Source organism: Eschrichtius robustus, chromosome 2 (assembly GCF_028021215.1).
Source record: "Eschrichtius robustus isolate mEscRob2 chromosome 2, mEscRob2.pri, whole genome shotgun sequence".
NCBI lineage: Eukaryota > Metazoa > Chordata > Mammalia > Artiodactyla > Eschrichtiidae > Eschrichtius > Eschrichtius robustus.
Window position 1 is genome coordinate 89,584,576 of NC_090825.1, and position 12,578 is coordinate 89,597,153.

At 37.7% G+C, this 12,578-nt stretch overlaps 1 protein-coding gene across 1 annotated transcript in view; it reads left to right on the forward strand.

Annotated features, from left to right (window-relative positions):
• MAN2A1 (mannosidase alpha class 2A member 1) overlaps positions 1-12,578 on the forward strand; it is a 160,711-nt gene that overhangs the window by 42,456 nt on the left and 105,677 nt on the right. The window contains exon 4 of the mRNA XM_068535712.1: positions 5,227-5,398. Within this exon, the coding sequence (XP_068391813.1) occupies positions 5,227-5,398 (172 nt within the window). The remainder of the gene's footprint in view (positions 1-5,226; positions 5,399-12,578) is intronic.

The window sequence follows — 12,578 nt, forward strand, 5'->3', positions numbered from 1 at the left end:
CAAGAGGCTATCTTTCAGTTCATTCTTAATTAATTGTGCTGTATTGTAGTGATAGTAGTATCTATTATAGATGAGTTTTATGCAAGGCTTTTAAGTTGACATCTCTGAGCTTGTATTTTGGCTCACGTAAATATCTTTGACGTATTTTCTGCATGATTGTTGAAGGCAGAATGGATTAATCAGTCACTGTGATTCCTCTATGAAAACTCCCGTGATAAACTATTCTTTGAAATGGCCTGAGTTCATAACAACATATAACTGATGAAAATAAGTAATTGTATTAAAAAAAAAACCCTTTCACTTATTAATCTTCATAAAAACTTTTTTCTAAATTTGCCTCTTATGCTAGGTTTCTAGTGTTTTATTATTGAATTAATTTTGGAGGCATTCCTCTGTTCATAGTTCCTTTCTTTAATTGAGTTATCAGCCAAATAATTAGGGATTAATTTTGACCTTTGTTAAAATTTAGGTAGAAGATAGATGTGATGTCTTAGGGACCATAATTCTAGTAGAGCCATTTAGTAATTTAGATGGTCCTTATTGAGTACATATAATAACATGGGACACAAATTGATGTTACTTACATTTGATTTCAGCTCAGTCTTGCAATACGGAGGTAGATGTATATTAAGTATATGATGGTATTTGGTAAAGTAGATTCTCTCTGCATTGCAATCTTCATTTTTTGAATAGTAATAACACTTATTTTTTCTAGTGTGATATTGGTTCGCTAGGGCTGCCTTAAAAAAGTACCACAGATCAGGTGGCTTAAACAACAGAAAATTATTTCCTCACAGTTCTGGAGGCTAAAAGTCCAAAATCAAGGTGTCTGCAGGGTTTGTTTCTTCTATGGGCCTCTTGTCCTGGCTTGTAGATGACCATTCTTCTCCCTTTGTCTTTACATGGTCTTCCCTCTGTGTGCGTCTGTGCCCTAAATGCCTCTTCTTGGGAGGACATGCATGGTACCTTGCAGGTATTGCAGGTTTGGTTCGAGACCACTGCAATAAAGTGAGTCACACGAATTTTTTCCCAGTGCGTATAAAAGTTTTGTTTACACTATACTGTATTCAAAGTGCAATAACATTGTCTAAAAAAACACAACATACAGACCTTAATTAATAGATACTTTATTGCTTAAAAGTGCTAGCCATCATCAGAGTCTTCAGCTGGTAGAGGGTCTTGCCTCGATGTTGCTGGCTGCTGACTGATCAGGGTGCTGGCTGCTGAAGGTTGGGGTGACTGTGGCAGTTTCTTAAAACAAGATGACAGTGAAGTTTGCTGCATCGACTCCTTCTTTCATGAATGATTTCTCCGTAGCATGCAATGTTGCTTGATAGCGTTTTGCCTACAGTAAGACTTCTTCAAAAATTGGAGTCAGTCCTTTCAAACCTTTCTGCTGCTGCTTTATCAACTACATTTATATAATATTCTAAATCCTTAGTTGTTATTTCAACAGTCTTCACAGCATCTTCATCAGGAGTAGACTCCATCTTAAGAAATCACTTCTTTGCTCATCTGTAAGAAGCAACTCCTCATCCCTTAGAGTTTTATCAGGAAATTGCAGCAATTCAGTCATTTTCAGCCTCCACATTTAATTCTGGTTCTCATGTTTTTTTCCACCACATTTGCAGTGACTTCCTCTGCTGAAGTCTTGAATCCCTCAAAGTTATCCATGAGGGTTGGAATCAAAGTATTCCAAAATCCTGTTAATGTTGATATTTTGACCTCTTCCCATGAATCGCAGAGGTCCTTAATGGCATCTAGAATGGCAAATCCTTTCCAGAAGATTTTCAGTTGACTTTGCCCAGACCCAGCAGAGGAATCACCGTCTGTGGCAGCTATAGTCTTATGAAAGGTATTTCTTAAAGAGTAAGACTTGAAAGTCAAAATTACTACTTGATCCATGAGCTGCAGAGTGGATGTTGTGTGAGCAGGCATGAAACCAGTGTGAATATCGTTGTACATCTCCATCAGAGCTCTTGGGTGACCAGGTGACCATTGCTAATGAGCAGTACTATTTTGAAAGGAATCTTTTTTTCTGAGTAGACGGTTTCAGTAATGGGCTTAAAGTATTCAGTAAACCGTATTGTAAACAGATGTGCTGTTATCCAGGCTTTGCTCTTCCATTTATAGAGCACAGGCAGAGTAGATTTAGCATAATTCTTAAGGGCCCTAGAATTTTCGGAATGGTGAATGAGCATTGGCTTTAACTTCACTAGTCACCAGCTGCATTAGCCCATAACAAGACGGTCAACCTGTCCTTTGAGGCTTTGAAGCCAGGCACTGACTTCTCCTCTCCAGCTAAGAAAGTCCGAGATGGCATCTTCTTCCAATAGAAGGCTGTTTCATCTACATTGAAAATCTCTTGTTTAGTGTAGCCACCTTCGTTCATTATCTGAGCTAGATTTTTCTGGATAACTTGCTTCAGCACTTGCTGCTTCACCTTGCACTTTTATGTTATGAAGTTGGCTTCTTTCTTTAAACCTCATGAACCAGCCTCTGCTAGCTTCAAACTTTTCTTCTTTATCTTCCTCAACTCTCTCAGCCTTCATAGAATTGAAGAAAGTTAGAGCCTTGCTCTGGATTATTAGGCTTTGACTGAAGGGAAGGTCGTGATTGGTTTGATCTTCTATCCAGACCACAAAAACTTTCTCTATATCAGCAATAAGGCTGTTTAGCATCCTTATCATTCATGTGTTGATTGAGTAGCAGTTTTCATTTCCTTCAAGAACTTTTCCTTTGCATTCATAACTTGGCTAACTGTTTGGTGCAAGAGGTCTAGCTTTTGGTCTCAGCTTTCAACACGCCTTCCTCACTAAGCTTAATCATTTCTAGCTTTTGATTGAAGGTGAGAGACATGTGACTCTTCCTTTCACTCGAACACTTAGAGGTCATTGCAGGGTTACTCATTGGCCTAATTTCAGTGTTGTTTTGTATCAGGGAATAGGCAGGCTGGAGGGGAGGGGGAGAGATGGGGAATGGCCTGTAGAGCAGTCAGAACATTGTTTAAGTTCACTGTCTTATGTGGGTGTGGTTCGTGGCACCCCCAAAACAACTGCAGCAGCAACATCAAAGATCACTGCTTACAGTTCATGGTAAAAAATATAATAATAATTAAATTTTTTGAAATATGAGAATTACCAAAATTCAGAGACTCAAGGTGAGCAAATGCTGTTGGAAAAATGGCACTGATCGATTTGTTTGACGGATGGTTGCCACGAACCTTCAATTTGTAAAAAAATGCAACACCTGTGAAGCAAAATAAAGCAAGGTGCAATAAAACGAGTTATGCCTGTATTGGATTAGGGCCCTTTCTCATGACTTCATTTTACCTTCATTATCTCTTTAAAGAACTTACGTCCAAATACAGTCACATTCTGAAGTGGGTGTTACTGGGTGTTAGGACTTCAACATATGAGTTTCAAGGGGACACAATTCAGCCCATAATGGGGGCATAAAATGAATTCTATGCAAATTGAAGTGTTGGGTAACCAATATGTTTAAGATGTGGAGCAATTTATTTAATGTTTTAAATAAATTGTATACTTTTCAAAATTAGATGTTAGGAATATCTTTTATTTCTCCTTTGACCCAGTTTGATTGTAGAGATGTGGAAGGGGCAATTAAAGACTGATGATGATTATGATAATAGTAGCAGCAGCTATTATTATTATTATTATTAAGTGCTATATTATATACTGGGCTCAGGTCTGAGCACTTGATTTTTTTTGTCTCTCAGGGGTGCTGCATGGTCAGCAGGGAGTTAGGGCATCTCCATTTAAGGATAGGTTGAATTTTCTTTGCTTGTCCCTGGGAATCCAGATGTGGATCCTGGCCTCAGTGCTCTGGGGCAGGGTCCAGGTTCGTACCTTTGTGAAGCAAGATGGGATTCTTTGTAAACCACTATTTCATGAGACATCTTTGCGTTTTCTGTAGGTACAGCCTTTTTATTTAAACATGAAAAAGTTGAATTAATTCAGGTAGCATTCTTTGGTGACAAACCAGCTTAAAAGTGCCCCAGATCAAGAAAGTCCTATAAAGAATATTTTACACTATATTCCTATTTGGCTTATAGCTTCATACCCATCACTTTGTAGGTGCTCAGTAAATAACTGTAGAACGAATAGATTTCACTTAAAGCAAAAGGGAGAAATGTAGTCACACTGGCAGTGTCCTTTAGAGACTCATATTTGCATTGTCAAAATAATATATTGCCGGCTCAGCCCTCGTAGGTTTTTGTTATTTTTTGCCAGCAAATACAGTATGCATTGAATATTCACTTAATTGTAGACAGACAAAAGAAATAGCCAGTTGTATCCCTTGTATTTTAGACCTCCCACATTCTTGAGGCTTGGTAACGATAGCACAGTAGTTAAGCCTGTCTCTATAGAAACTCCCCTTCCTTTTAGATTTCATAGATAAGAGGTTATTCTCAGCAGGGTATATTTTGTGTCCCACCAGTAGGTGGAATTGGTGGCTGTGTATGTTTTGCTTCAGCCACTCATCACGTTGCTTTATTACTCTGCTGGATGGGGCTGTATTTGGAACTATAGGTCTTGTTAAAAATATTTCTTTATAGTTGAATTGCAAATGTCTTTAGATAAAGTTTCCAGGATATTTGAGATGTAGTAGGAAAAGTCAAAGAACTAAGTTGTCAACATCAATTCTTTTTTGAAAACAACTTTACATAGATGTGTACATATTTGTTGTTTGATTATTGCTCTGCTGCTGGCTTTTCGGTAGAGTTTGTACTTGTGATTTTCTTTTTCTTAGTTTAGGTTACTTAATGGATAGGAAATTTTTGATGTGGTATGAGAGAGGATAAAATTTTGATTCCATATTATGAGAATATTACTGTCAACTTATCAACACTGTTCAGATTTTTTTAATTTAAAAAATTCCTTAAATTAGAGATAAATTATAAATAGTTGAATTAGATATTATAATTGTTACATATGAAATGCTTTTTGGCTTTTTCATTTTTCTCATTGATATCTGAATTTGTACAGTTTTCAGAGTATTTTTATCATTTCAATGTTAGTGGCTTGTTGAGTCTCACATCCATTCAAGTGGAATTTCATTAACTGAAAACGTTTGCTAAATTTTTAAATATGTCTTTATATGAATGAAATGTGAGGTTATGCAAAGGTAATGCAATGGAATGTGACTGAGTTTACATCAGGCATATGAATCAGACCTTTGTGGTATATTTGTGTCTTAATTTAGGTTGGTTGAAGACTTTTGATGACTACTTTCGAGAGAAGACTCAGTATATTTTTAATAACATGGTCATCAAGTTGAAAGAAGACCCACGGAGGAAATTTATGTGGTCTGAGATCTCTTACCTTTCAAAGTGGTGGGAAACTATAGATATTCAGAAGAAGGATGCTGTTAAAAGGTTTGTTTTTTAAAACTTTTTTTTTTAATTTGGTAATATTAAACATTAATTATACAGTGAAACAGGTGTTGAATTTTTAGAACGTGAAAATTCTTAGCTTTATATCTGAAACTTAAAATATTTCTTTGCATTCTGTTTTTCCTTGATTCTGGTTCATCTCTGAAAAAGTGACTTGAAACTTTTCCATTGAAATCCTTATGGTCCAGCTTTGTCCTAGAAATGGAATTACTAGGTCAAAGGGGCTTAATATTTTAAAGATTTTTTGAAGCATATAATCAAAGTGACCCCTGGAAGAGTGGTTTCAGTGTATTCTTCAATCTTCCATATAGAAAGGTACCAATTTCTCTGCATATTAGGCAGCAGTATAATTTTTTCTAAACCTTTGACCGATTTAAGTGGTGAAACATGTGACTTTTTGATTAGTGACAGTGTTCCATGTTTTCTCATATATACAGGCAGAGCTTTGTTTTTGTATTGCTTGATCATGTACTTTTTCTTACTGATTTGTAAGAATATTTATATACACATACCAACCTTTATTTTTCCTGAAGCTTTGTATTTCTTCTTAATTCTTAGTATTTGATATAAAGACTTTTAAAATTTTTATTTAGTCAAGTGTATTAATCTGTTTTCTTGATTGACTTTGCTGTCATATTTAAAAAGTCTTCCCCAATCCAAGAGATGAGATAGTCTTTTTTTCCCCAATTTAGTGTTTTTATTGTTCACTTTTATAAATCCTCCAGTTTATTTTTTTAATGTGGTGTGATGGGAGGTTTTGCTCCCCATGTCTCCCTCCTCCCTGCTCCCAGGACTTTAAGGATTGTCTTAGCGTAAATTGCTTTCTTTTACTTATTTAACATCGCATATACAGTGCTTACTCTATTACTTCCTGTTTTAAGTACCTTGCAAATGATAACTGATAATCCTCGCAACAATCCTGTGAAGTAGATACAATGACGATCCTGATTTTACAGATAAGGCCACTTGTCATCCAGGGTCACCCAGCTGCACGTGCTGCGCTAGTTACCATCCAGTCCAGCCCCACAGGCTGTTTGTTCCCTTGCACGTTGTGCTGTGCTGCTTCCCTAAGACTTACATAGTCCATTCTTTTCTACTGACTTGAAGTGCCGTCTTTACTGTATTTCAATATGCATTGATTTCTGGGCTTTCTGACCTCTTTCATGGACTTTTCTGTTTAAGCGTAATTGTTGCGGCCTTACGTGTTTCAATAACAGAGTTTAAATCTCCTCTTGTTTCTCTTTATTGAAAAGTTCTTTTAATGAGTGACCACTTAATTTTCCCAGAGAGCTTTAGAATTAACTTGCTAAATTCTTCCTACCCTATCAAAAAAAAAAAAAAAAAAGAGGGGGATTTTGATAGATATTGACATAAACGTTTAAAGGTAATTTGGAGAGAATTGGTGTTCCATTATTATCTATCAGACATTTTTCCCCCCCCCGATAGCATGCTTAAAATGCTTATAAGAGTGGCCAGGAAGGTGCCATAACTGAAGGCTGTAGACTCTGAGGGTCCTGAATGCACCAGGAGTAACTGCCACACCCAAAGGGACTGCCCCCTCTTCCACTCCTGCCATGTGTGGCCACGGGAACCAGAGTTGTCAGGATATTCTTCCAGTTATTCTTGACAAGCTGGAATTCCAAAATGTTACATAAAATGTCTTGACTTTTTAAGTTGAAAAGTTAGCAGCTAATTTTAGGTTAACATACACACACACACAAATCCTTCGTTTAAATCGAGTTACCTACTGGTTTGCAGTGTTTCAGAAATTCAGAACTGCCCTGTGAAACCCTGCGGAATTGGTGTTTGTCTATACATATTTTTTCTTTTACTAAGTTTAGAGATTAAAACAGATTTTTTTTGTCTGTCTAGGTCTTATATTGCTCCTTGAGTACAAATAATACTTCATAGTTTCTTATAATTTTATAGTGTTTTACTCAGATTGTTCAGATTTTAAGATTTTATTGCATCTGTAGTTATTTTGTTTGCTTGTTTTTGTTTGTTTTCTTATTATTTGGGGGAACCTGATTTTTTTCTTCATCTTAATTAGATCAGCTAAAGCTTTTACTATTTCTGTTGGTTTTTGTACCCCCAAAAAACTATTATATTTTTATTTTACTGGTATTTACTCTTGACTTTTCTGCTTTTATTTAATTCCTTCTACCTGTTTTTTACTCATGCTAAATGGGCCAGTTGATTTATTTTAACAAGGAGCATTTCTCCCTCTGTGTTTGCCTTTTTACTGCTCTTGCTAGCTTTCACATTTTTATGTTATTTTTTTTCCTAAATATTCTGTATGTATTGTTTTCTCTTTGACTTGCGTATGTTAGGAAAATTTTCAAATTCCTATTTTTTTCCCAGTTATACTTTAGGTGTTAAAAGGTGGTTTTAATGTCTTGTGGTCAGAGAATATGGACTGCACAATTTTTAATCTTTAGATTTTTGAGAAACAGTGCCATTGATCCCTAAAATTCCACACTTTTGCCATATATCTAGGTATGCACAACTTATTAAATTTTCTATCTATCAATTCAAATATTTTCAGCTTATGTGTTTTTGCTCTTACTAATTACTGTTTTTATTTCATTTGTTTTAGAATTCAGTTATCTAGTTGTTAAGTCTCTGGTCTCTCTTTGGCATATGCATTTTAATTTTAATATTTTGGTTATATTTACTGCATTATGTGAGGTTTTTCTCAAGGTTTTTTGTTTTCTTTCCCACCTCACATTGTTCTCGATGGTGTGGAGCCTGTTCTTTTCTGGCTTCAAATGCTTGGTTTTAACTATGCTTTTAAATTACCCTTTAGTTCTGGGTTCTTTATATTGTTGTCTGTAAGTCCAAGCATTTTCCTTCCTTTTAATTCATCCATGAGCAATAATATGTATCCACACCTGGAATTTGTTTCAAAACAGAGAGTGTAACTGGACTCAAAGCCCTTCCTTTTCTAACCGAACACTTTGTTTCCCATCCATTTCACCTGATTTCCTTTTAGGAAACTGTCTCCAAACACAGAAGTCAGATCCTTCATTGTCCTGCCCCAGGTCAGATAGGTCAGTTATGATCTGAGCTCAGCTAATCAATATATTATTTCCCAGGGTTTTGAGCCTTTAGAGTGAAGCGAGGGTAAAGAGATGGAAAGAAGGGAAGCAGAATGGAGGGAAGGTTGCAGGTCAGCCCTCACAGCACTGGTGCATCCGCAAGATTCTTCCTGCCCTGTGTCACGGACCCTGTCATGCCTGTAGCATGGCCTCTCATTTTTTTCCAGTCCTTTGTTAAGCCTGGACTTTTAGCCTGTCCTCAATTCTGTGTACCCAGGACTGTCCCCCAATACATTTCCTGTTCAGAGTCAGTCAGTGTTGCTTGCGACCAAGAAAGCTAGCTGATATATTTCTCCTCAAATCCTTTGTTGGAGAGCTGGGTTCCAGAAAAAACAAAACAAACAAACAGAAAAACTTAATAGATACATAGGTTTGCTCCCATTATTTAAAATTCTGAGCTTGTACTAAGCGGCATTAATGATAGAATTTTTTTGACTACTACTGTAATGCTTATGCAATGCCTTGTTTTCCTCTTTTTGAAGATGAGTCTATGGATTAAATATCTGTACCTAAATTTGCAAGCTAGCTGTTGAAGAGAAGAACCTGTTAATTCTAGCAGAGTTCTGTGTAAGCTTTTATTGTCCCTGAAGAATATCAGTTGATTGTGGGAACTTAACAGAAACATAACTCAAGTGATCCTCATAATCTATGCTAGCAATGACTTGTTTGATTCTTCCCCCCTGTGGCAGCAGTATTCGGCTCTATCAGCTTTCAGAAATGAAAATCTAGTTAACTAAAGGGAGGTCCATGCAAACAACATCTAGCTTTTTTATTTTGTGTGACTCAGAGTAATTTAATCAAGTATAGTCATGGTTCCTACTTGTAATACATATCCAGTGGATTTAAAAGAAACTGCCTTGTTATAATCAGCACATTTTCCATCTACGCTTGTTTTATTTTGAAAATGACTGGTATGCTAACACTCTTTTTACTTTTTAGGCTTTCTATTTGAATACTTTTTGGCTAAATGCAGTTAAGTACTGCATGACGTTTATAATACAGCAAAATGTGAACCCTATTCAGAGTCAAACAGCTGAAACATTAGCCTTAGCGTTTCCTTTGACTAGCACCCAGCATATTACATACTCATTTTTCCTCTCTGGGCTCTGAGACATTGAAAGAGTTTTTACATTGCATCTGCTTCTGCTGTTGGGACCAGTGTTCAATTGAGAAGCGCACTGGGCTGTTGGAACCTAGAACAGTTTATGTGTTTGCCAGAATCTTGACCAGCTTCTCTGTGTGGACCTTTTGGTATAAAATAAGGCTACAAATGTGTGAGTGGGGAAGGGTACCGTTAGATACTGTGTCTTCACTGCATTGCTGGATTTCATTGCTTTGCTGAGACCGCGAAGTCTTTATCTAATCTACCATTCTCTTACTTCTTTTTTCCTAGGTTTATAGTTAAGTGAACCTTCTACCCTGTCCTTATAACTATCTCTGCTTATTGAAATCAGAGAAAAGTTTGAGATTACTTTCTTAAGTAATACAAATAATACAAATCCAAACTTACATTTTGCAAACTTACATGCATTCTGCATTATGAGTTCACTAGAAAAAAAAATACCTTTAAAGTTCTTATACTAACTAATTTATTATACATTTTATACAGGCCACATTTTGTGCTATTTAACCAAAGCCTGCTGTAAAATTTGCAGAGCAGTGAGAAGTTACGGTGTGTCATGTTCAGAGTAAATTGCAGATTTGGATTTAGTTTAGAGCCTAAAGATACATAGCATTTCATCAAAGGAATCAAAGCAGTGCACCAGTGTCTAAAATAACTTTGGTTCTACTAGTTGAAGCAGTGGTGTACATTTATTTTAGAAAGTATGTATCCCATCCCCACCCTCTCCAATTCCAGTTCATCTGGATTGAGGTGTCTTTGCTTTGCTTTCACCTCTCATTCACTTCAGCTGCTGGCTTCTGTTTACATCAGCTATAGGCAAAAGCCATGAGGACTTCTCAGCCGCTCTGTCTGTTGGATACTTCTTCAGTCCTCTGGGAGGATTTCTTTGCAGCATTGACACTGGCCACTCCATTCTCCTTGAAATTCTTTCCTGTTTTGTTTTTTGGTTTTTGTCTTCTGTGAGCCAGGGCTCTTTCTCTCCTGGTTCTAGTCCTGCATTGCTGAACATCCCTTTGTCATCATCCCTCTGACTCCCTCCTCTACTCTTTCCTAAATGTCCCAGTTCTCATCTGTGGGGTAGCACTGTTGGTTCTCCTCATTTTGCATGCCCTGCCACACTGCTGTTTTAATTTCCAGGTGTGTGGGCTGCTTCCAGATCTAAAGCTCCAACCTCGATTTCATTCTTCTTCCCTAGTTAAGGGTAACAGTAACAGCTAACACTATTGAATGCTTGCTCTGTACTCAACGTAGGAGGCTTGTTCTAAACACTTAGATGTATTCATTCAGCCCATCCTGTAACATTCCTATGTGTTAAGATCCTTCATTATTCTCATTCTACTGCTGAGGCAACCAATGCAGAGGTGGTAAGGAATGCACCTAAGGTCCCCCAGCGATTAAGTGTGGAGTGAGGACCAGAACCAGGAAGGCTCACCCCACAACCAGTGCTCCTGCCCACTGTGTGCTCTGCCTTCCGGTCTGCTGTTCATGTCATCCAGTCAGTCCCCACAAGCCTGTCAACTGTGCCTTTTTAGTGTCTCTGCACAGTCACACACACACCACCACCACCCCACCCCCCCCCCCCCCCCCCCGCTCTATCCCCCTTACTCTTGTTTCCTGCTGTAATGAAAACCTCCAGCTGGTCTTCCTGTTTCCAACTTTGCCACTTCCAGGTGTCTTCCGTTTCACCCACAGAATTAGGTTTCTAATATATGAGTCTGCCCATGTCTCTTCTTGGCTTTCAAATGCTTCAGTGACAATTCATTGTCAAAAGGTACAGCGCAACCTCCTTTGCCTGGCACATCCTTGCTTTTGTCCTCTGATTCCTCCCTGCTTGTCCACCCTTACCTCAGATCACTTCCTGCCTCACACCCCACTCTTAGCCATGCTGAGCCACGTGGGTGTCCTCAGTCACAGGTTATTTCCTGCTTCTTAGGAACTTGCCCATGAGTTTAGCTGAGAATATTTTTTTCCTTTTGTGCATTGGATAATCTCAATCCTATTTATTCTTCAATACTCAGCTGAAATATTACCTCATCTCCAAAGCCTTCCCGTATTTTCTCCATCATCTATCCAACAAATATTGACTGTGCTAGACTCCAGGGATACAGGAAGTGAGTGAGACTTACCTGATCCCAACTCTCAGGGCAGAGCAAGGAAGACAATGTAATTAACACAGTATCACAATAAAGCATTTCCTTCTATGGAAGCAAGAAGTGGGTCTTGGAAAGCTTCCTGAAGCAGGTGGTATTCAAGCTGAAACCTGAAAAGCTGTTAGAACTAGCCAGGTATAAAGAGGGTGGCAGAGGGTGGGGAAGGAATTCCAGGTTATGAGAGGAGAATTGTGATTACGGGCCAGGGATTAGCAAGAACGTGGCATGTTCAAACACCTGAAAGAAGTTTATTAGGCTGCAACAGTGCAAGGGAGGGTGTGCATGTAGGGGCTGAGTAATATGTGGTCATCTGGGACATGCAGATTAAAACTACAACAAGATACTATCCCAAACACCTTAGAATGGCTAAAATCAAAAAGACTGACAACACCAAGGCTTGAAAAGAATGTGCTGCAACTGGAATTCTCTCTGAAGTTAAATATACATCATGTGACCTGGGAGCTCCCTCCTAGGAATTTATCCAAGAAAAATAAAAACATGTTCACCAATGTTTTGGTGAACAGGAAACAGTTCAAATGTCCATCAATAAGATATTGGATTAAAATTTTGTGCCATATTTAAACAATGGAGTACCACTCAGCAATGAAAAATAATGAGTTACTGAAATACACAGAAGTATGAATGAATCTAACAAACACATTAGCAAAAGAATCCTGACACCAAAGAGTATTGTATGACTCCATTTTATGAAGTCTGAGAGTAACTAAACTAATCTATTGTGCTATAAATCACTAAATAAGAATGTCTTTTTTGTGGGGGGGGAGTAAGGT